Source organism: Schistocerca americana, chromosome 6, assembly GCF_021461395.2.
Source record: "Schistocerca americana isolate TAMUIC-IGC-003095 chromosome 6, iqSchAmer2.1, whole genome shotgun sequence".
In the NCBI taxonomy this organism is placed as follows: Eukaryota; Metazoa; Arthropoda; class Insecta; order Orthoptera; family Acrididae; genus Schistocerca; species Schistocerca americana.
In genome coordinates this window covers 400,284,161-400,309,135 of record NC_060124.1, presented here as the reverse complement: position 1 = coordinate 400,309,135, position 24,975 = coordinate 400,284,161, and the positions used below count along the sequence as shown (strand labels likewise).

The following is a 24,975-nucleotide window of genomic DNA, read 5'->3' as shown; positions in this document are numbered from 1 at the left end:
AATACGGCTTCCCTGCGTTGCTGGTTGGTCGGCTAGTTTATATCTGATGGTGCTAGTTAATTTCACTGTGCTGTAGGGGTTCACCAGTATTTCTCTTCTTTGTGTGTTTCTGTTATCCATAGGCGGTTAATTGTAGTAGTGTTTTTCCACCTGTGGTTGTGATCGTAGGTACTCAAGTTAAGGATGAAAGGATTGTTCGAGTATCTCATTTTCTTGTACGATCGAGTGGCAAGTTTTTTGAATACCTCCTTGAGAATCTCAAGGCGGTATTCTCCGTAAAGGTCTGCAATATGTGTGTGTATCGTGGAGCATTGCTTACGATACTGAGCACTTTGTTCTGTATGATCTCCGGGTGGCGCAGACGTGTTGGAGCTGCGTATCCCCAAACTGGAGTCGCATACGTCATCATTGGTGTAATGGTCTACTTAGTGTCGTGTACATGGAGCTCGACACCCTCCTATTGAGCCTGCTTTGTCTGATGGGCGTGGGGTAACGCTGCTTGAGCGTCGCGTTTGTTCCGTTGGTTACGTATTCTATGTGGTCCCCCCATATAAGTTTCTGGCCCACCCAGATGCCAAGGTATGTGACTTTCTCACAAAAACGTATTGGGTGTATGTGCAGTGTTATTTTTCTGCAGTTTTGGTGTTTCAGCAAGTGTTTTGGTTTTCGTGCGAACAGAACAGCCTCGCGCCTGTCGACGTTTACTTTAACACGCCGTCGTACCAACCAAGGCTCGGCGGTACTGAGTGCTGTCTGTAATCGTGCATTAATGTTTGACCATTTCCAGTCTTGCGCTAGGATGGCCTCTTAATGTTTCCGCCTTTGCTTTTGATTTCATCGAAGGCTGTTTTGACTAACTGTATGCTAAACCTGTTCTTCCGACGATCATTCCTCTTTCGATTTCTACACATTTTTCCTGTGATCATTCCGCTTTAGCGTCCATGCACTTCCTATTTATTTCATTCCTTAGTGTTTTAAATTGCAGTATTCCTGTCTTCTCCCAAACATTTTTCTGTTTCCTACTTTTGTCGATCACTTCAAGGGTTTCTTCTGCTACCTAAAGCTTCTTGGTAGTTATTTTCTTTGCACCTACGTTTACCCATCCAACTTCTGTTATTCCCCTTTTTAGAGATGTCTACTCTGGTATTAATTATCGCATTATTTACAGTCATAGAACGCTTCAAAAGCACCTCATCTGTGCTCAGAACTTCTTTATCCCACTTACTTCCACATTTATTCTTCTGGATAATTCTCTTAAAATTCAGCCTGCTCATCACCATTACTAAATTGTAATCTGATTTTATATCTGCTCCTGTGTACTTCTTATAATGCGCTATCTGATTTTGGAGTCTCTGTCTCAGCGTAATGTAGCCCAAGTGGGATTTTTCAGTGTCTCCAGGCCGTTTACAAGCATACTTCATCCCACTGTGATTTTGGAACAGTCTATTCGCTATACTAGCTGGATTTATTTTACAACTCGATTACTCTTTCTTCTGTCTCATTGCTGGTACCTAGCCCATTATTCTACCGCAAATTGTTCTTCTATTTGCTCTTATACTACAGCCTCCCAATCCCCCGCAGCTATTTGACGCTGAATTATCGTTTCAGTGTCCTCATGTTCTTTCTTTACTACACATTTGAAATTACTGAATGACAAGGGAAACACTTTGGATTCATAAGCGCTTCTTGGTTTCGGTTTGTTTGGTCGTTTATCAAAAATTACAGCGTTTCCATGACGCTGCGGCCGTTTTGACAGTGTTCGCCGAAATAGTCGCTTCTTCATATCTTTCGTGGTGCTGTAAGGAACAATGTCGACACCGAGGAACGCGGATTCCTATGAGAAACTATAGCCCAAGGTGAACGTGACAGCATTATATACTGTTTTGTCAAAAGTCATGAGATAGCGATATGCACATGCACATGTACAGATGGCGATAGTACCGCTTATAGAAGGTATAAAAGGGCAGTGCATTGGCAGAGCTGTCATTTTTTGCTGCCAGCGGTCAGCAAGGTCTTTGCGCGACTATATCTCCGACGCCTCCTGCGCCACATCCGGGACGAACATCTCCTGCCGGACGAATAATGTGGTTTTCGCCCAGGCCACGCGACGACATCTCGTTGAAGAGGCCCTTGATGCCATCGAGCATCGGGAGTACTTTGGGGCTATCTTCCTGGATGTCTCGCGCGCGTTCGATTCTGTATGGCATGAGGGGCTTCTTTACAAACTCCTGGACCTCAGCGTGCCCCTGCCGAATGTCCGTCTCTTGAAATCCTACCTCGCCGACAGAAGCTTCCATGTACGTACGGACGACCTGTCGACGCGTCGTCTGGGCAGGGCCGGAGTTCCCCAAGGCTCCGTCCTTGGCCCCACACTCTACATCCTCTACACTGCGGACATGCCCCGGATGGACAGGGTCCACCTCGCACTCTATGCAGACGATACGGCGCTGTACACACGGAGTATGGATGCAGCTCTGCTCCAGCGCCGCATGCAGGCAGCAGCTGACACACTTAGTCAGTGGACGAGAAGGTGGAGCCTTAGCTTCAATGGGGCTAAGACGCAAGCCCTACTCATCACAAAGAAGCATGTCCCAGCCGACCTCCCGCAGATCATCATCCGGGGAACTGCCGTACCTTGGGGCCCTACAGCTAAGTACCTGGGTGTGACGCTGGACAGAGGACTCACATGGCGACAGCATGTTGACGATGTCGTCAGAAAGGTCAGGGGTAGAATGAAACAGCTATACCCCTTCCTAAATCCGCTTACCACCTGAATTGGGTGTTGCGCTTTACATCATTCTTATACGCCCGTGCATTGACTACGCCGCTGTGGTTTGGGGCAATGCTGCAGCGACCCACGTCGGACGACTACGACGGCTCGAGAACCGGATCCTGCGGCTGGCGCTGCACTCACCTGCCTCGGGAGTTCTCGTCAGTCGACCTCAACCGGGTCTCAAACATACCTACTGTATGTGATAGGTTCGGCCAGGCTGCACGGCTCTTCTATGAGAAGTCCGCTCAATCCACAAATCCGCTCCTCCGAGCACTGGGTCACCGGGTGCAACAACTTAACGCAACCAGATGGCCCCACCTGCTTCGCGACCAATAAATAGCAAATGTGTCAGGAAGACACCGTCCCAGCCGACTGCAAGGACATCATCATGAAGTCAGGACAATGTCCGACCACTCGCCACCTTGGAGGTGTAGCTCTCACGCTTGGACTCCATCGTACAACAGGGGCCCATGTGTCCCTGCCACGCAACAGTAGCAGAGCTGTCATTTGTAGTCAGGTACTTCTTGTTACACGTATTCCGCCGTGATTACGGTGGCACTAGGACCACGGAATGGTACTTGGAGCAAGACGAATGGTATATTCAATTTCGGAAATCGTTATGGAATTCAATATTCCGAGACTGATAGTGTCAAGAGTGTGTCGAGAATACCAAATTTCAGGTATTACCTCTCACCACAGCCAACGCAGTAGCCGACGGCGTTCACTTAACGAGAGAACAATGGCTTTTACGTAGGGTTGTCAGTGCTAACAGACATGCAACACTGCGTGAAATAACCGGAGAAATCAAGGTTGAACGTATGACTAACGTATCCGTTAATACAGTGCGGCGAAATATGGCGTTAAAGGGCTGTGGCAGCGTAAGACAGACCTAGGGCCTTTGATAACAACACGACATCGCCTGCAGCGCCTCTCCTGGGTTCGTGACCATATCGGTTGGACCCTAGACAACTTGAAAACTATGGCCTGGCCAGATGAGTCCCGATTTCGTTTGGTAAGAGCTGATGATAGGACTCGAGTGTGGTGCAGAGCCCACGAAACCATGAACCAAAGTCGTTAACAAGGCACTGTGCAAGTTGGTGTTGGATCCAGAATGGTGTGGGCTGTGTTTACATGGAATGGACTGGGCCCTCTGGTCCAACTGAACTGATCATTGACTGTAAATGGTTATGGTCGACTACGTGGAGGCCACCTGCAGCCATTCACTAACTTTATGTTCACAAACAACGATGTTATGACACTGGGCCACATTTGCTCGTTGTTGGTTTGAAAAACGTTCTGGACAATTCGGGCCCGACATGAATCCCTCTGAACATTTATGGGACACAACCGAGAGGTCAGTTGACGCACAACATCCTTTACTGGAAACATTTTCGCGATTATGGACGTCTGTAGAGGCAGCATAGCTCACTGTTTCTGCAGCGGACTTCCAACGACGTATTGAGACCGTGCCATGTTGAACTGCTGCAATACAGTGGGCGAAAGGAAGTCCTACACAAATACTAGGAGGTATCCCACGACCTTCGTCACCACAGTGTATCTGTTCCCAATCACCACAAGGACAGATCTTTTCTCCTTTAGCACGTATTTTAACCGTTTGGCTGTGGGCAAAGAAGACCCGTCAAGGATTGCCAACGCAAGTTTCAGTTTCACGCGGTAGAACGATTATAGTAGATTTGTTATGAGGTTGGGCTTAACGGCTGTCAAATAATTTGTAAACTTCATTGTAGATGACAATCGGCAGTTTATTATTATGTATTTTTGTGCTCAGTGCTACCGATTTCGATCAGCAGACCATTATCAAGCCGAAGCAAAGCGTAACCAGCTTGTCACTACAAAATTTAAAAAAAAAATTCAATTTAATTCCTGTTACAATAATCTCAAAGACACAGATATGTAGGTGACGCACACAAGACGATCACCAAATGTATGAACGACTTTTGTGTGACTCCTACACATCTGTGACTCTTACCAAACGTATGATCGTCTTTTGTGCGTTTCCTACATATCTGTGTCTGTTGGAGATTACTTCACGTCAAATATGTAGTGGCAAGCTGGTTACACTTTGCTTTCCCGCTTAGTATGGTCTGCTGATCGAAACCGGTAGTAGTTAGCATAAAAATAAACAGCTGTGGTCATCTACGATGAAGTTTCTCGATTACAGTAGTGTCCAAAAACTAGAGCATGCTAAAATGTTCACATACGTATCCAAAGCCCATGAGTCGAAAAAGAGACATGCCATTTTCTGCCCGATGAGAGTGAAAAAGTGTGAAATTTCAAGGTTGAAAAGATGTTCTCCTCAGAAGTTGGGACCTGCTTAAACTGGACTTACAAATTCTGCAGTCCAGCTGGCATGGCTGCAACATTGCTTTTCAAAAAGGGGAGACGACAGTCAAGTTTCAGTTCTCAGCTGTTAAGATTCGATTCAAGTAGCTTCTTTTTATTAATCACCAGTTTCGTGACAGGCATAATGCGTCACGTCACGACTTCCCCAGCCAGCCCATTTATTTCACAGTATCACTTGCGTCCTCAATTGTTCGTTTGATATATCCTGATCTCTGTCTCCCATTACAGTTTCTACCCTCTACGGCTGCTCTAGTACAGTGGAAGTTATTTTCTGATTTCTTAAAACATGTCCTATCATCCTGTCCCTTCTTCTCGTCAATGTTTTCCACATGTCTCTCTCGGAGAATCTTCTCATTTCTTCTCCTATCAGTCCACCCCATGTTCAACATTCTTCTATAGTACCACTTCTCAAACTCTTCAATTTTCTTTGTTCCCGATTTTCCCTCAATCCATGATCCTCTTCCATACTAACAAATTTCTTCCTCAAATTAAAGTCTGTGATACTAGTAGTCTTCTTTTGGCCAGAAAAGCTCTCTTTGCTTGTGCTAGTGTCCTTTTTATGTGCTTCTTGCTTTCTCATTCAACTGTTATTTTGCTTCCAACATGGTAAAGCACCTTCACGTCGTTTGCTTTTTAGTCACGCATTCTGATGTTAAGTTTAATCGCTCATCTCATTTCTTCTACTCCACATTCTTTGCTTCTATCTGCGGTATACGCTCAATCCATATTATATGTTTGGTAGACTAGCTATTTCATTCAACAAGTCCTCTAATTCTTGTTCATTTTCACTGAGGATAGCAAAGTCATCAGCAAATCGTATTATTTGTATGAATTTTAATCGGGCTAATGAACCTTTTCAATCCATGCACTATGTTCTTGGTCTTCATTTTTACAGGTTACATAACAAAAATGAAATGTTGTACACTATCTCTTAACTGGCACAAGGTGGTGTTGTGGACCCTCCTTCAGGTCTATAATAATGTTACACTTATAAAAATACTGTACTGCATGGATTTTTGAATGATTTTAAGATTTAATTTTTTTTCAGACTTATTGCCATAATCACAGTATTTTTACACAATACCTCATCACTTCACAGATGTGTACCAATTGTATTCCAAAATACAGTAACTAATTTCAGATTTTTTGATGCTATTTCTTAGATTATTTTGGCTTTAAATATTTTTGCATGTACTTTTAAGCACTGTTAGATGGATATGAATGTATGTGGGATAGCACACATGGATAGTTAGTCACATGCCCACAATGGGATTAGCCTTTTTGTGCATGATGTTCACGCCTCATAACCATTGAAAATGTTGTTTCTCAGTATCCCTGTGGGTGAGCTATTGTTTGCTCTTAGAACAGGTTTTAATTTTGATGCAAGCAGAATTGCATATTTGGTTTTATTTTCTTGTCTCGTAGACCTTACTATAGCTGGATGATGATCACAGGATGTATTTTCAAATTAAAATGCTAAGTGTTTTTACAGGAGAGTAAGCCGTTTTGAAAAGAATAAAATAAACCATAATATTTATCCTTTCTACCAGATCTCATCAAGTCTTCGTAACTTTTCTCACATCAGGATTTCAGTCTTCTATTCACCTTTTCCTCCAGTCTTTTTACTTTTTCTCTTCTCCTTTTCCTCTTCTTCTACTCCTTTTCCTCTTCTTCTATCCCTTTTCTTCTTTTTCTACTTCTTTTCCTCGTGTTTCTCTTCCATTGCCTCTTGTGCTGCTCCTTTCCCTCTTGTTCTATTCCTTGCTCTTCTTCTACCCCTTTTCCTCTTCCTATACTCTTTTCACTTGCTCTACTCCTTTTTGTCTTGCTCTACTCTTCTTCGTATTGCTTTCTCCCTTCCCTCTTGCTCTAATTCTTTTCGTCTTGCTCTATGCTTTTTTCTCTTGTTCTACCCTTTTTCCCCTTGCCCTAATCATTCTCGTCTTGGTATAATTCTTTTCGTCCTGCTGTACCGTTTTTTCTTGCTCTGTTTCTTTTCATCTTCTACTCCTTTTTGTTGTGCTCTACTAGTTTTCGTCTTGCTCTTCTCCTTTTCCTCTTGCTCAAATTCTTTTCATCTCCCACAACTCTTTTTCTCTGGCTCTACACCCTCTCCTCTTGTTCTACATCCTTTCCTCTTGCTGTAATCTATTTTCTCGTGCTCTAATCCTTTTCCTCTTGCCTTAATCCTTTTACTCTTGCTGTATTCCTTTTCGTCTTGCTCTAGTCCTTTTCCTCTTGCTCCTATTCTTTTTGTCTTGCTCTACTTTTTTCTCTTGCTTCACCTCCTTTCCTTTTACTCTAATCCTTTTCCTCTTGCTCTACTCCTTTTCCTCCTTTTTCTCCATTCCTTTTCGTTTTTCTCTACTCCTTTTCCTACTCCTCTCCAACAGCTCCTTTTTTTTCTTTCCTCTTCTTCCAATACTCTTCTTTTTTCTCTATTCCTTCCCCTTTACTTCAGTCCCCTTCTATTGCCTTCCTTCTCTTTTCCTTTCTCTCCATGACCATTACTTACCCTTCGTTCTTTTAACTTATCCCATCTTACATGTATTCATGTTACAGATTCTTCAGTATTACACTGAGCATCACATCTTCTAACATATCTGCTCCGTTAATACCCTACACCTTACGCACATGCCTCATTCAGCCCCTTCCCCATTATCATCTTCCAGTTCATCATTTCCCAATGCAAATCCTAATTGCTCACTGCAGTGTAAGTCTGCAGTATTTCGTTTAATATCATGACCTTAACAGCACCATTGCTTTTAAATTTAATAGTGGATTTATTCAGTTATAACATCGTCATTATAAGCCATCATTCTAAGAGTTTTGCAAGCACGTACATCGATTATTGTAGCTTATTTCTGTAGTTTCTTTTTTAAATGTTTCTGGCTCATGATCACTGTAGCTCATCTCTGGACAGATGTCATAATGAAATAACAACAAGGGAAAGAAATACAGGATTAATTCATATCATTTCACTTTACGTAATGAATCCAGCACATCACTTTCTATTTTTGAAAAAAAATGTAATTTCGCTTAGGCCCATCTGTCAAACACTATATCCTCTGTGTCTTTCCGTAGCGCCTTCGAAATTGAGACTATTGAAAACAATAAGAGAAATGTAAAGGCAAACTTAGTTACCACTGGATCTCCAGAACTGGACTGGGGCAAACTTGACACCATCTACCTCGTGCTGGTGGCGCACGACACAACTACGGATCAGAAGTATCTTGATAACAGCAAGAAAACAGGTAAGTCACTTACTTTCCCTCTATCACAAATGGAACATGTGTATTTTCCTGCCTGTGCAGTCACTGTGTGTACACTGTACAGACAAACACTTACGGACAATCACTGAAACTCCGTCCGAACCCAACAGTCATGTATACGATAACACTTAGGACGTAAGAGAAATATTTATGCTACTTATAACATACTGAAAGCAGATTTTTCCTCCACTTTTCCTGAAGGACAGTCAGTACTTATTGCCAGGCAAATTACTCTGATGCGAAATCGTTTATATACGGGATTCAGGATGAAACCAGGTGATACACTTACTTTTCTTCTAATTATGGTGGAGTGGTCTTCTCGTTGAAGACAGCAGCACTGGTGCTCAAGCCAAATTCTAAATTGAATCCAATGTACGCGTTACGCGTTACGGCCTAAAATATACAATGTCTCTCAGTTCCGTTAGTACTACGGGTGTCAATAATGAAATTTATTCAGAATAGTTTCCCCCTGACTCAATACACAGCTGATATCGTTTTAGAAGTGTATTGAAACGGTCAGGGTAGCAGTTAGTAATGAAGTACAATTTTCCTGGATGTCTTTAATTGTATCGTAACGGTGTGTCCTTTCATTGGCAACTTTTATTTGGGAAACAACCAGAAGTCGGCTGGGGCCAAATCTGGCCAATACGGCGTGTGATTCAAGATTGTTATCCGTTTTCTGGCCAAACAATCGAGCACGATATTCACTTTGTGGGATGGAGCATTCGGCTCGAATTCCAAAAATTCTCGCCCACAAACGACAGAGGACACAAAATACTTGATGTTGCCTCGTTTCTCCCCCACCATTTCCCGACAGGTGTCAGACACGTACTGCTGCATTCGCAGTCAGTACGCCCGCTTCAGCGATGCTAGCACTTTGACCTTCTGCATGGCTGTTGTTGAAACTTCAATTTCCTAACGCTCCAACTCGCTACGAGATAGCGTTGTACTGTGGAATTTCACACAACCAGTCCTAACGGAACTGGGACACACCATGTATTAAAATGGACACTTGCGTTCACTCGGCATCACTCAAAAGTAACGGTATATTCTGAACCCACCAGACCATCATTACAACAGTTCCTGGCACTGCCTAGACACTCTTATAGCTATCATTCATCATGACTGGTTTTTTGATTGTGAAGTCGTGAAAGTTGGTGCAACATGAAACGGATGTGAAGTATTCATTGACCCCTCCCGCCGGAGGCTCGAGTCCTCCCTCGGGCATGGGTGTGTGTGTTATTCTTAGCATAAGGTAGTTTAAGTTAGTTTAAGCAGTGTGTAAGTCTAGGGACCAATGACCTCAGCAGGTTGGTCCCTCAGATATTCACACACATTTGAAGTATTCATTGCCGTTGTTTCTGTTTTTAGTCCAAATGACAATTACCATCGATGACAAAAACAACAACGCGCCAGTATTCAATGAAGTTGGCACGCTGAGTGTGAAGGAAGAGGAGGCCGACCTTCCGATCGCATTCATAACCGCAGTGGATGCTGACGGCCCTGGTAACAACGATGTCACATACTCCATTAGGTGAGTAAACACTTTTTCTGTCTCAGTTACGGGTTGTCGAGCCTGAATTCGTAATACACATAGCTGCCAGATGGGATTTTCCTTCACTTTAGTTCCATAAAGGTAAAATCTAAGGTAAGACTTTTTATCAATTAAAAATGTCGGTGGGTGTAAGCCATGTAAACAAGCAACTCCGAAAATAAGTATCTGTCAGTCGGATGGCGTCAAGTGAATCTGTCATCAATAATATCTCTGTTTACAGGCCAAACTCAAGTTATCTTGAATCGGTGCACAGCGTTGACTGCAGCTGCAGCTCTGCCATAAGAATTTGTGAGCATTTCACTATGCTAAACAGGGTAATGGACTGTACAGGACATACCAATGGGAAGTCCAATATAGGAAAAATATACTATTTTTGTTTCTACCAGTGACAAACGGATTACAAAGTGCACCGTCAAAAGTGTAAATACGTTATTGCTTTCATGTGTAAGTGCTGTTTACAAGGGTGTAGTACAACTTACCAATCTTGAAGAATACTCCTTCTGCTGACGTAGACACCAAAACGTACGAGGGTTATTCGGAAAGTAAGGAACAATCGGTCGCGAAATGGAAACCACAGTGAACATTTGATGAACCTTTGCACAATTGTACTGGTCAGGGTCTCTACTTTGCCTGCAGATAGCGTCACGTCGCACCTCACAGTTCTGAGCGCACACGGAGCACGTAAAGATGCCTAGAAAATGGTTTCGCCCACCAAGTATGGGTGCCTGACGGGAGATTTCGCCTCATTTCATACAACCCCACGTAACGTAACTGTCGTGCTTGGCGTTCTTCATGGTAATTCTCGTCCGTACATCGCAATCGCAGGGGCAATGAAGAACCTCCTGCAGCATTTTCGATGGGAAACCTTTGATCACTCGCAGTACAGCCCGAACTTGCCCCCTCCCCCCCCCCCCCCCCTGATTTTCATCTCTGCTCAAACGAACCGCTGCCTATGAAGACAACATTTCGACACAGACAACACATAGACAACAAGCAGCAGTCCAATGTAGAAAACTGCCTTAAAGCACAGGCGGCTGCCTTCTATGGCGAGGGTATTGGAAAGTTGGTACAGCGCTACGACAGACGTCTAAGTCGGAGCGACGAAGTAACTGCCAGGTGTAGCTGGCTGTTGCAAATAAAACCCGTTTTGATTTTCACTGTGGTTTCCATTTCGCTAACGATAGTTCCTTACTTTCCAAATAGTCCTCGTTTATATTATAAGCACTTAAAAGAAAACGACACATAACAGCACAGCATAAGCTCGTAATACTGACCAACATCTCTGTAGCGAACAGGCGGCAAGCTTTGGTTTAAAGCTGCTAGAGTCTACACCATACTGCCTTGCTAATTTTCCCACTTAGTTCAACGTAGGAAGTGGTCCAATATCAACAATATTACCCTCCGAACTCTGGTGTAGGAAGAAATTTGAGCTACAGTATGCAGTTGGCAAGGAGAGACGAAATAGTGACGTTAACTCGCGGATTATCTCACTGCGCCAGTGTGCTGAAACAAACACCAAATCCTTCTGCAGTGTCTCAGTGAGGAAAAGCGGGTGAGTGTGCTAAAGCTGATCGTTCCGTTGGATGTAGACCAGCTCGGTGACTCCCTTGTGTTATTCTAGAGTAGTAGGCTAAACGCTGGCACTAAATCCCACCAGCTCGTTTCTCTTTCATAACCACCATCATCATCATCAACAACTACAACAGCAAAACCACAAAAACCACAAACTCAATACTCCAAGTGGAATCATCACACTGAGTGCAAAAAATACAAACCTTTCCCAACCAAGCTGCTGCGGTTCTCCAGTTAGGTTAATAAGTAGCCCAATTTAGGCTGGATTGTCCTGATACACTACCCGTGTTAAGATAGACCTTTTACCAATTGCGGAAAAGGTCGATATCGTGTTGATGTATGGCTATTGTGATCAAAATGCCCAACGGGCGTGTGCTATGTATACTGCTCGGCATCCTGGACGACGTCATCCAAGTGTCCGCACCGTTCGCCGGATAGTTAGGTTATTTAAAAAAAACAGGAAGTGTTCAGCCACATGTGAAACGTCAACCACGGCCTGCAACAAATGATAATGCCCAAGTAGGTGCTTTAGCTGCTGTAGCGGCTAATCCGCACATCAGTAGCAGACAAACTGCGCGAGAATCGGGAATCTCAAAACCGTCGGTGTTGAGAATGCTACATCAACATCGATTGCACCAGTACAATATTTCTATGCACCAGGAATTTCATGGCGACGACTTTGAACGTCGTGTACAGTTCTGCCACTGGGCACAAGAGAAATTACGGGACGATGACAGATTTTTTGCACGCGTTCTATTTAGCGACGAAGCGTCATTCACCAACAGCGGTAACGAAAAACCGGCATAATATACACTATTGGGCAACGGAAAATCCACGATGGCTGCTGTTCCTTATCTATATAAACGATTAGGGAGACAATCTGAGCAGCCGTCTTCGGTTGTTTGCAGATGACGCTGTCGTTTATCGACTAATAAAGTCATCAGAAGATCAAAACAAACTACAAAACGATTTAGAAGAAATATCGGAATGGTGCGAAAAGTGTCAGTTGACCTTAAATAACGAAAAGTGTGAGGTCATCCACATGAGTGCTAAAAGGAACGCGTTAAACTTCGGTTACACGATAAATCAGTCTAATCTAAAAGCCGTAAATTCAACTAAATACCTAGGTATTACAATTACGAACAATTTAAATTGGAAGGAACACACAGAAAATGTTGTGAGGAAGGCTAACCAAAGACGGCGTTTTATTGGCAGGACACTTAGAAAATGTAACAGACCTTCTAAGGAGACTGCCTACGCTACGCTTGTCCGTCCACTTTTAGAATACTGTTGCGTGGTGTGGGATCCCTACCAGATAGGACTGACTGAGTACATCAAAAAAGTTCAAAGAATGGCAGCACGTTTTGTATTATCGCGAAATATGGGAGAGATTGTCACAGAAATGACACAGGATTTGGAATGGACATCATTAAAAGAAAGGCGTTTTTCGTTGCGACGGAAACTTCTCACGAAATTCCAATCACCAACTTTCTCCTACGAATGCGAAAATATTTTGTTGTCACCGACTTACATAGGGAGGAACGATCACGAAGATAAAATAAGGGAAATCAGAGCTCGTGCGGAAAGATACAGGTTTCATTCTTCCCGCACGCTATACGAGATTTGAATAATAGAGAATTGTGAAAGTGGTTCGATGACCCCTCTGCCAGGCACTTAAATGTGATTTGCAGAGTATCGATGTAGATGTAGATGTAGATGAACATCAGCGACCTTGGTGGGATAATGTATGGTGCGCATTGTCAATGCATGTGCGAACATTACGGAAGGCGAACTAATCGCTGTTGAGAGGAATGTCGTTACACGTATTGCCAAATGCATTGAGGTTGACGGACCTCATTTGGAGCATTTATTGCCTTAATGTCGTGTTTACAGGAATCACTCTGTAACAGCATGCGTTCTCAGAAATGAGAAGTTCACAAAGGTACATATCTCTTTGGAACAACCGAAATAAAATGTTCAAACGTACCTACGTTCTGTATTTTAATTTAAAAAACCTACCTGTTACCAACTGTTCGTCTAAAATTGTGAACCATCTGTTTGCGAGTATTACAGCGCCATCTATCACAAAGCGAAAACAGTGGTTCAACTAAAACATTCGTATTTCTTTACCTATATGTAATAAAAAATAGGGGTTCATATTTAAATAAACGCAGTTGATATCCGTTTGACCTATGGCAGCGCCATCTAGCGGGCCAACCATAGCTCCATCTGGTTTCCCCCTTCAAGCTAGACAAGTTTCGTTCTTTGTAGTTTTTTCGTTTGACGCTTATTTCGTGAGATATTTGGCCCAGTCACGATCAGTGAGCCACCCTGTATATAAATGACCTTTTGGATAACATCAGAAGTCCACTGAGGCTTTGTAGTATATCGAGAGGTTGTAACAATGGAAAATTGTACTGAAATGCAGGAGGATCTGCAACGAATTGACCATGGTGCAGGGAATGGCACTTGAATCTCAATGTAGACAAGTGTAATGTGCTGCGAATACATATAAAGAAAGATCCTTTATCATTTAGCTACATTATAACAGGTCAGTAACTGGAAGCCTTCTGGAAATCTAAAAATATGGAATCAATTTGACATCCCCTGTCGATAACACTTATTACTTCATGAGTATAAAGAGCTAGTTGTGTTTCACAGAACGATATTTTCTGAATCCGTGCTGACTATATGTCAATAAGTTTTCTTCGAGGTGGTTCATAATGTTCGAATACAGTATATGTTCTAAAACCCTACAGCAAATCGACGTTAGTGATATAGGCCCGTAATTCAGCGGATTACCAGTCTTTAGGTACGGATCTTTCTGTGAACGAGTGGTTGTATATAACTGCTAAATATGGAGCTATTTTATCAGCAAACTCTGAGAGGAACCTGACTGGTATACAATCTGGACCGGAGGCCTTGCCTTTATTAAGTGATTTAAGCTGCTTTGTTACACTGAGGATATCTACTTCTATGTTTCTCATCTTGGAGTTGTTCTTGATTGGAATTCAGGAATATTTACTTCGTCTTCTTTGGTGATGGAGTTTCGGAAAACCGTGTTTAATAACTCTGCTTTAGTAGCACTGTCATCAGTGACTTCACCGTTGTTATCGCGCATTGAAGGTATTGATTGCGTCTTGCCACTGGTGTGCTTTATGTACTACCAGAATCTCTTTGCGTTTTCTGCCAGATTTCGAGACATAAGTTCGTTGTGGAAATTATTAAAAGCATCTCGCATTGAAGTACGTGCCTTTTTCAAACTTCTGTAAAACTGCCAATCTTGGGGATTTTGCGTTCTTTCAAATTTTGCCTGCTTTTTTCGTTGCTTCTACAACAACGATCTGACCCGTTTTGTGTACCATGGAGGATCAGTGCCATCACTTATCAATTTATGTGGTATATATCTCTCAGTTGCTGTTGATACTATCTCTTTGAAAACATTCCATAACTTTTCTACACTTACATGATCAGATCGGAAGGAGTGAAGACTGCCTCTTAAAAAGGCGTTAAGATCATTTTATCAGCTTTTTTAAATAGATATACTTTACGTTTCTTTTTGATGGTTGTAGGTGTTACAATATTCAGCCTAGCAGCAACTGCCTTGTGGTCGCTAATCCCTGTATTCGTCACAACACTCACTACTTGTCCTGGATTATTTGTTGCTAAAAGGTCAAGTATGCTTTCGCAACCATTTACGCTTCGAGTGGGCTCATGAACTAATTGTTCAAAATAATTTTCTGAGAAAGTTCGCCCACTGCTTGAATACTGCTCACCGGTGTGGGATCCGTACCAGATAGGGTTGATAGAAGAGATAGAGAAGATCCAACGGAGAGCAGCGCGCTTCGTTACAAGATCATTTAGTAATCGCGAAAGCGTTACGGAGATGATAGATAAATTCCAGTGGAAGACTCTGCAAGAGAGACGGTCAGTAGCTCGGTACGGGCTTTTGTTGGAGTTTCGAGAACATACCTTCACCGAGGAGTCAAGCAGTATATTGCTCCCTCCTACGTATATCTCGCGAAGAGACCATGAGGATAAAATCTGAGAGATTAGAGCCCACGCAGAGGCATACCGACAATCTTTCTTTCCACGAACAATACGAGACTGGAACAGAAGGGAGAACCGATAGAGGTACTCAAGGTACCCTCCGCCACACACCGTCAGGTGGCTTGCGGAGTATGGATGTAGATGTAGAAGTAGATGAACAAATAAATTACATATATTCATGCATTAAGAAGAAAATAATTTGTAACATTTGGAGATACAGGGAATACACTTCCACAGCAATAAATTATGATGTTCTGATGTAAGTTTTGGGAGTACTTTTACCCTAAATTAAGCAAATAATAATAATAAGTAGGCATTTACACAGCCCATTACACGAATACGTCCAGTTTGCTTATGGACAGGCATGCTACATTTTGTCCACTTGTTACCACTAACAGAAAATCAGAATTTAGTCAAACTAGGCTTTGTTGGGCTCAAGAGAATTCAACCTCTCACATATACAGTGTTCGTAACGTCAGGATGAAAATAATAGTACGAGCAGTCATGCCAGGACCAAAGTGCTAGTAGCACAAACGAAAGTACTAGTAACGGAAGAAGGGAAGGAGCCAACGGAGATGCTTATACTGGGGCAGAAGCCAGTCAGTGTGTTACCACAATACTTGTTGACTGACACATATAATACAAATTGAATTTCCTCCAGACTAGAGATTTAGAGGGCCTAATAACAAACGCTTACGGAGTCTAGGATAATGGAAGAGATATTGCGGAGTACGTGAAACAAGTGGTAGATTTATTTCTGGCAGCTTTGGTTTTCCAGGTTGGGTGATTAAGTACTAACTTAAGCATGTCGATATCCTTCGGTGGTAGCCATGTGTTAAGTTGTAGAGGTGATAGTCAGAGTACGCATGTGACTGAGAAAATAGACTTATCTATAGTTAGGACTAAATCGGTGGCATTCTACTTGTGACGAAATATAAAGTATTTATAGAGTCGTAGGTAAAAATGTACTTAACTTTTCCTTTAGTGATTGAGATATAGTCAAGATTGCTTTGCGTAACGAAACAGAGTCCGCCTCACGTCACCTGGAGCATAGGGACGAAGGCAACGGACGTTCTCACAGACTTCGCGAAAACGGAAAAATACACATCACAACTTCACCACGTTTTGGGATTCGTTCACATCTAATGTCCTAGGCATCTTGTCAGACAGAGAAAAATGAAATCGAATGAAATTGTTCTATTGACATCGAAATTAAGAGCACTTTACGTAAAAGTACCTAATGATGTTTTATTATTTGTAACATCCTTCTGCTTTATAGAAATAATCTGTTACCGCTCCCCTCCCCCCTACCTCCCGCACGCATACACACGAACGCCAGCAATATTGCCTGCATTCGGTCCTTTCCTTGTTTCCTTAACCCTATCACACATAAGCGACTAAGCAGCCAATTTCAACCATTATTTAGAATGTCACTGTGTATTTAAGCACGGACATAGAAACTGAATTCCTGTTATTAGAAGCGATAGCGTTGATCTTCTTGTGTTGACTATTACTTGCAAAAAATAATAGCAAACCGAATAAACTTTATGAAACTTGTTTCAGAATGCTTTTACAAGGAGCTGTGTGCCATATTACAGAGTACAACACATTTTCCATTGACACCAAATGTGTTGAATACATCTTTCCAGTCTGTCTTTCGCAAAGCCTCCTACTCCTTTTTGAACTAAAATGGGTATATAACTAGTATGATCTCAGTAAAAATGTCCTGAAGACACTCCCCTTTTCACACAAGATTTTGATCCAAATATGAATATTACACGATCTGCCTTCGATTTTATTCACATAGTCAGAAGTAAGAAGATATTTCATAGAGCAACGAAAAATATAAGCGGAGCTTGGAGATATATTTAACTGAATGCAAGAATAACATTATAATCACAGATCTTAATTTACTGGTAAATCCATTAAGTGTCTTCATGTTTTCCCTTACTGAAACGGCGCGTGAAATGAGGTCGCACGACCTCACCTTGTAAATTCTAAAACTTATTCACGAATGAACCTCAAATACAGTAATCACTCCAAACATATTGAGGATCCGCAAGGAGTTTCGAAGTTCACGGAAGCACTAACTTACCTTCCACTGACTGAAAATGTATGCGATGAATTGGGAAGGGAAAAAAAATCTATGATACCATGTCACTATTTGAGACAGATTCAAAATGAAACATCTTTCTTAAATTAAAATTTTGTTATGTGTGTTTCTTACAACGCAAACTATTTAAGACACTCGTCAATGTCAATTTTTACTTCATGTTCGATTGCCAAACTTGCCAGATTTGTTAATCTCAACGAGAACATTGCACATCTTATACCATTTTTCACGCGGATTTGTGTCAAGGTCGAGGTCGAGATCTGTTGATGGTTTCTAGGCGGTTTTCCATCTGCCTCGGCGAATGCGGGCTGGTTCCCCTTATTCCGCCTCAGTTACACTATGTCGGCGATTGCTGCGCAAACAAGTTCTCCACGTACGTGTACACCACCATTACTCTACCACGCAAACATAGGGATTAAACTCATCTGGTGTGAGACGTTCCCTGGGGGGTACACCGGGGGCCGAACCGCACATTAACCCTGTGTTCGGTGTGGGGCGGCGGAGGGGTGAAGTGGACTGCGGTAGTCGTCGTGGGGTTGCGGATCACTGCGGCTGCGGCGGGGACGGAGCCTCTCCGTCGTTTCTAGGACCCTGGTTAACATACACCACAATACAATACAATACCATTTTTCATTGGTTTCAATTTAGAGAAGCTTCTCTCACAACTGACATTAATTATGGCAACTGTAAGGAATATTCTCAGCCTTACGACTGTATTAGGTAATCCTTTCTCAAGTTTGGACTCAAAAATAAACTTCAATAAACCCAGTGGGCCAGAAGCAATAAGTAATAAAATGGAGCATGTATAGCCGTCTTTTAGATGTTATTTATTATATGGATACCAGTTTCGTTGATTCAGTACAGTATGTTCAGGCCGTAACTGACGCCGAGTTGGTTAACTCCAATCGTATACAGGATACCATCAGTGGTTAACATCCATGGACTGGTTTCTGTAGACTGTAACAATGGTAGTTGATGGTTGGAGGCACAACATCTTTGTTACAGTCTACGGAAACCAGTTCATAGATATTGGCCACTGATGGAATCATTTATATGATTGGAGTTAACTCCCTCAGCGTCAGTAAAGACCTAAAAATGGTGCATTGAATCGCCGAAACTGGCAGTCATATAATAAATAACATGGAAAGAACGGATGCAGGTGTTCTATTTTATTACATAAGTGAATGCCCGAAGTCCCTCAAACCCTCGGTCAGAAGGATGGTCATACAAGAATCAGTAGGCCCTAAGTTCTTTCATGTCTGTTGCAGCTAAAAAGTTCGTAGACGCACGCTTTGAAGCATAAATTCTTCTTTGTCGATATTTTGAGGGGCTTAGTCGAAGTTGCTACCCTTATCGTCGACATCCAGTATTATTTCAGGCCTTAGGAAGGCATATTTTTCAGTCAAATTTGGCAGCTGCCGGAACCTTTCTCGAATTTCAGCAGTTCTTTATCTAATGAAGAAAATTTTTTTTCATTTTAAATCGCCTTCATACGATAAGCATCTCACTTTTTTTTGCCAGACATGTGCCTCCTAATTTGTCGTGGAAGTTCAATAGAAATGCCAGGTTCTTCACACAAGCTTTTACCGTGGCTTAATGCCTCGGATAAAAATTCCTCTAGCTTCTCTTCCAATGCCAACCGTAAGACGCTTATTTTCTGGACACTAGATTTCTCCATTTGCAAAGAATTGTGTGCATCATTCACTTCACGCAGTACCAGTTGCCGTAGACCCACGAAACACAGAAACAAAAATGACTGCATCGCCACTTACAAAGTCCATGCGTCCATCCGGGTGGTCAAGCATTCGTCTCTATATGTTAGCGTTGTCAAAATTTCTTTTCAATGAGTTCACGTTATGTTTACTGCACTGCCTCCTGCGTTCCATTGTGTGTCCTGCATCATTTCCAAACCATTGCCTGTAGCAGTAATCAATCAGGACCTTCCATCCGTGTGTAGACGTAGAAAAGCACCCCGTCGTCAGGCCCATCGGGACCATCCGACCGCGGTGTCATCCTCAGTTGAGGATGCAGGTAGGAGGGGAGTGTGGTCAGCACACCGCTCTCCCAGTCGTTATGAGGGTTTTCTTCGACCGGAGCCGCTACTGTTCGGTCGAGTAGCTCCTCAATTGGCACCACGAGGCTGAGTGCACCCCGAAAAATGGCAACAGCGCTGGCGGCTGGATGATCACCCATCCAAGTGCCGGCCACGCCCCACTGCGCTTAACTTCGGTGATCTCACGGGAACCGGTGTATCCACTGCGGCAAGGCCGTTGCCTAGACATAGAAAAGAAATCAGAATAATGTTCCAGTGTGCCGAGGAAAGTCACTGAAATCACCTCCATCGAATCTGCATGCAGGAAAACTAGTTTCAATAAATTGTTTGAGTAGGTCATAATTTCGGCATTAGGCTAATACACTACTGGCCATTAAAATTGCTACATCACGAAGATGACGTGCTACGGAAGTGAAATTTAACAGACAGGAAGAAGCTGCTGTGATATGCAAATGATTAGCTTTTCAGAGCATTCACACAAGGTTGGCGCCGGTGACGGCTCATACAATGTGCTGACATGACGAAAGTTTCCAGCCGATTTCTCATACACAAACAGCGGTTGACCGCCGTTGCATGGTGAAATGTTGTTGTGATGCCTCGTGTAAAGAGGAGAAATGCGTACCATCACGTTTCCGACTTTGATAAAGGTCGGATTGTAGCCTATCGCGATTGTGGTTTATCGTATCGCGACATTGCTGCTCGCGCTGGTCGAGATCCAATGACTGCTGGCAGAATATGGAATCTGTTGGTTCAGGAGGGTAATACGGAACGCCGTGCTAGATCCCAACGGCCTCGTATCACTAGCAGTCGAGATGACAGGCATCTTATCCGCATGGCTGAAACGAATCGTGCAGCCACGTCTCGATCCCTGAGTCAACAGTTGGGGACGTTTGCAAGATAACAACCATCTGCACGAACAGTCTGACGACGTTTGCAGCCGCATGGACTATCAGCTCGGAGACATGGCTGCGGTTATCCTTGACGCTGCATCACAGACAGGACCGCCTACGATGGTGTACTCAACGACGAACCTGGGTGCACGAATGGCAAAACGTCATTTTTCGGATGAATCCAGGTTCTGTTTACAGCATCATGATGGTCGCATCCGTGTTTGGCGACATCGCGGTGAACGCACATTGGAACCGTGTATTCGTCATCGCCATAGTGGCTTATCACCTGGCGTGATGGTATGGGTGCCATTGGTTACACGTCTCGGTCACCTCTTGTTCGCATTGACGGCGCTTTGAACAGTGGACGTTACATTTAAGATGTGTTACGACCCGTGGCTCTACCCTTCATTCGATCCCTTCGAAACCCTACATTTCAGCAGGATAATGCACGACCGCATGTTGCAGGTCCTGTACGGGCCTTTCTGGCTAGAGGAAATGTTCGACTGCTGCCCTGGCTAGCACATTCTCCTGATCTCTCACCAGCTGAAAACGTCTGGTCAATGGTGGCCGAGCAACTGGCTCGTCACAATACGCCAGTCACTACTCTTGATGAACTGTGGTATCGTGTTGAAGCTGCATGGGCAGCTGTACCTGTACACGCCATCCAAGCTCTGTTTGACTCTATGCCCAGGCGTATCAAGGCCGTTATTACGATCAGAGGTGGTTGTTCTGGGTACTGACTTCTCAGGATCTATGCACCCAAATTGAGTATAAAATATTTGACCAATGAATACCCGTTTATCATCTGCATTTTTTGTCGGTGTAGCAATTTTAATGGCCAGTAGTGTATATTTTATCCGTTGTCATACACCTGTCTGTCTTGCAGTCATTGTAGCGGCATTATCGTATACTTGACTTCTGCTGTTCATAATATCAAATCCGTAACGTCGAGGTCACTTAGTATCATCTCACTAATATCTTTGGCTGCTTTATTTTTTGTTTCACTGAAATCTAGAGAAGATTCTATAGTGGCTGGAAATCAGACAAGATCGAGAATAATAGATAGTAGAACAAGGCGATTGCCGACCGCGCCACAGCTAGTCCCCTGAGAGTAAACACGTGGACAACAACAACAGCAACAACAACAACAACTAGAGAACGAGAAGCAGCGGGGGCAGAACGAGAGAATGATAAGTTGATGGAGTAAATCAAGGACGGAACTGGTCCGTCATGGTAACTACGCGGTCAGCGTGGCATGTTGCTAACCGAAGGGACAGACATTATCGGTGGACTTCATCCTTTCGGTTAGAGAATACTTGTCTTCCACTTGACAATTACTCGCAAACCCTTGAATAAACTAAATTTTATAAATAGCAATGTAGTTTTGCAAATGAGTCTATTTTATGGTCAACTCGAGCCCATAGCTATATCGCATTTGAAGGTTAGATATGTCATTCAGGGTCACTCGAGTCAAAATCACATGAAAAAAGCATTGGGCTAACAAAGTCCACTTTTGCACGTTACGTTGTTAAGTTCTTAAATCAACATATTTGTGGTTGACTTTGTAAAGACATTAGACTATGGATAAAATTATCAAAGGTGTAAAATTTGAAGAAAACCAAAACACCAACAATTGTATCGTATGATGGTGCATGTATAGACGGAAGCTGAGGAGTAAACGAAAGAATAACTTTTCACTGTAAAAGAAGAGCCAGAACAGAGCCTCTTGAGGCCAGTGTATGAACTAACAGGTCTATCTGTACTAAAAACGCTGCTGCTGCCTATTGAAAAATCGTAGTGCTAACAATCTCTTTAGTAAATGTTGCCGCTGACAGTAGAACGAATCTTTTTCCTTTTCGGGCTCAAGATAACCCTTAGAGCTCTAGTAGTCCTAGTTTGTCGTATATTTGTTCAGGTCAGACCTTACAAGTCTACTCTGAACCCAGTTGTCCAGTGGCCTTGAAATTCCGCGTAAGTCTCTGTATTGTCCCGACCACAATACAGTTATCTGATGTAATGACCACACAGACAGGATTAATCGGCTTGGCCGCTCACAGTCGCTCCCCACGTCTGTGCCACATGGGGTGGCTCCCCCAAGCTCCCTCCCCACACCCCCTACGCCACAGATCAGCGGGTTAACTTGTATCGACATTATCACAAAATAAATTTTATTCGATAATTATGAACTTGAGCTGTTGATTTTTTTCCTTGAAGACATTGCTGTTTTAACTTTCGTTATTCCAGACGTGAAGGCAGTTTACACTTTTTTCCTGTTTAGGTGTAAGCAATAGATTCTCAAGGTTCTTAGAAGTATTTGTGAACACCCTGTAGAGGGCATCAAAGTTTCTACGCTTATTTCCTACTTCTCCATTTCTGAGAAGTTCTGGCCAATGGCAATTTCTGACCAGTTATTTTTTTGTGTCTATTAAAATTATTGCAGTTGCTTTGGCTTCTAATTCTGTCTTTTAATTTCCAGTGTGAACTTAACATTTTTGATACACGTATAAAAACATGCGTCGTGAAGATTTTCTACGTTTTGTCTTAATCTGTCAATCATTTCACTAGGTTGCTGCTGGATTTAATAAAGTAAAAAATATGTAACAACGATGTAAACTCACACAAAGTTTGATTAAAACTGGTGAGATCTGTAATCGTATTATTACCATAAAAATATTTACTTACTGTTAGTACGTACTGATGATTAATCTGCATATTTTATGTTTCGTAATAATCTACCTACACTAGAGACTGAATTAATAACTGTCACTCATTTAGGATGTCATGAATATCGTGTAACTACTGTAAAATTCACTTCATGGTGCAGGATAAGACTTCAAACTCACAGTAATATAAAAATGGCATTTTTAGAATTCCTCCCCCGTCCTTCTCATCCCTTCCCTCGCCCCTCCCCCCAACCGTCAGGTAAATTTACGTGGAGCCCTATGGTTAGATTTTAATAATGAATTATGCATTTGAATTTTTATTTATCTGCATTAAACGCACATATCCTGCTTAACTAATCGCCTGTTTCTCTCCTTGTTCTTTTTAAGGAGTTCAATGGTGCGTTCACATCACTCACTTTTTATGTTTCTGTGTCTATTAACAGCGGTGAGCTGGAGATGTACAACGGTTATGTCACTATAAACAGTGCGACGGGTGAAATCCGGACAATCAAGAAGATAGATTGCGACAAGGAGGGTTACGCCACCATTTCATTGGTCGTCAAAGCCAGTGACGGAGAGCTCGACACCACAAAGACAGTAAGTATAGATATACTCCGAATGGATGACCTATCAGGAATCTCCCTTGTATACTTTTGATAAGATCAGATTGGATTTCCATAACACATACGAACAAATTGTATATAAAATCGTATTTATACAACCATATAAAAGTGTGTGTTTGTGCGGGGGGGGGGGGGGGGGGGGGGTTCAAATGGTTCAAATGGCTCTAAGCGCTATGGGACTTGTCATCTGGGGTCATCAGTCCCCTAGACTTAGAACTACTTAAACCTAACTAACGTAAGGACATCACACACATCCACGCCCGAGGCAGGATTCGAACCTGCGACCGTAGCAGCAGCGCGGTTCTAGACTGAAGCGCCATGAACCGCTCGGCCACAGCGGCCGGCCTGTGTGTGTGTGTGTGTGTCTGTATGTATAACTAAGTGGGTATGAGTGACTGATTGGGAAAGAAAGAGGGAGAGAGAGATTGAGAAAGTCCTTTGTTTGATTCCGAGAAATGAATTATCAAGACGACGAAATAATGAGTGTAAGGCTGACCTAGAAAACTATCATGAGGTATAACTGCATACAATTAAAGACTTTAAATACAGGGAGTTGCTTAGCGGAAGTCCGTATCCAGATTCTGGGTAAAATGGATTCGGAAAGTCTTTAATACGTTTCCAAAAGCATATTGCTCAAGAGTAGTGTTCCACAAGCTTTTGTTATTCACGTTACGTCCAGACGCTCCTAGACTCAACACAGCACATCATAATATCTTTCCCCTCAGAACTGTGAGAATCCTAATATAACTACGAATTCTTAGGTCGTTATGTAACGTAAGAGGGCGGAGTAGCGACAGAGGTTTAGGGCACTGTCTTACCCTCGGGGTGGGACAGTGTCCCTAAAGGAGGAAGAATCGGGAATGATCAACGGCATGATAACGCAGAAGGCAATAGAAACCACTGCATTAAAGACATATAATGTGTATCCACGGGGCATGTGGTCTGTAATTGAAAAAATTCTTGATGACCTATCCACTGGCTAAAGATTCTGGAATAGTCCCCCAATCTGATCTCTGGGAAAGGACTGCCAAGGGGTAGATAAGTATG

At 42.8% G+C, this 24,975-nt stretch overlaps 1 protein-coding gene across 1 annotated transcript in view; it reads left to right on the top strand.

Annotated features, from left to right (window-relative positions):
* LOC124619549 (cadherin-23-like) overlaps positions 1 to 24,975 on the top strand; it is a 490,213-nt gene that overhangs the window by 206,366 nt on the left and 258,872 nt on the right. Inside the window, exons 14-16 of the mRNA XM_047146019.1 lie at positions 8,222 to 8,391; positions 9,781 to 9,943; positions 23,749 to 23,902. Of these exons, the coding sequence (XP_047001975.1) occupies positions 8,222 to 8,391; positions 9,781 to 9,943; positions 23,749 to 23,902 (487 nt within the window). The remainder of the gene's footprint in view (positions 1 to 8,221; positions 8,392 to 9,780; positions 9,944 to 23,748; positions 23,903 to 24,975) is intronic.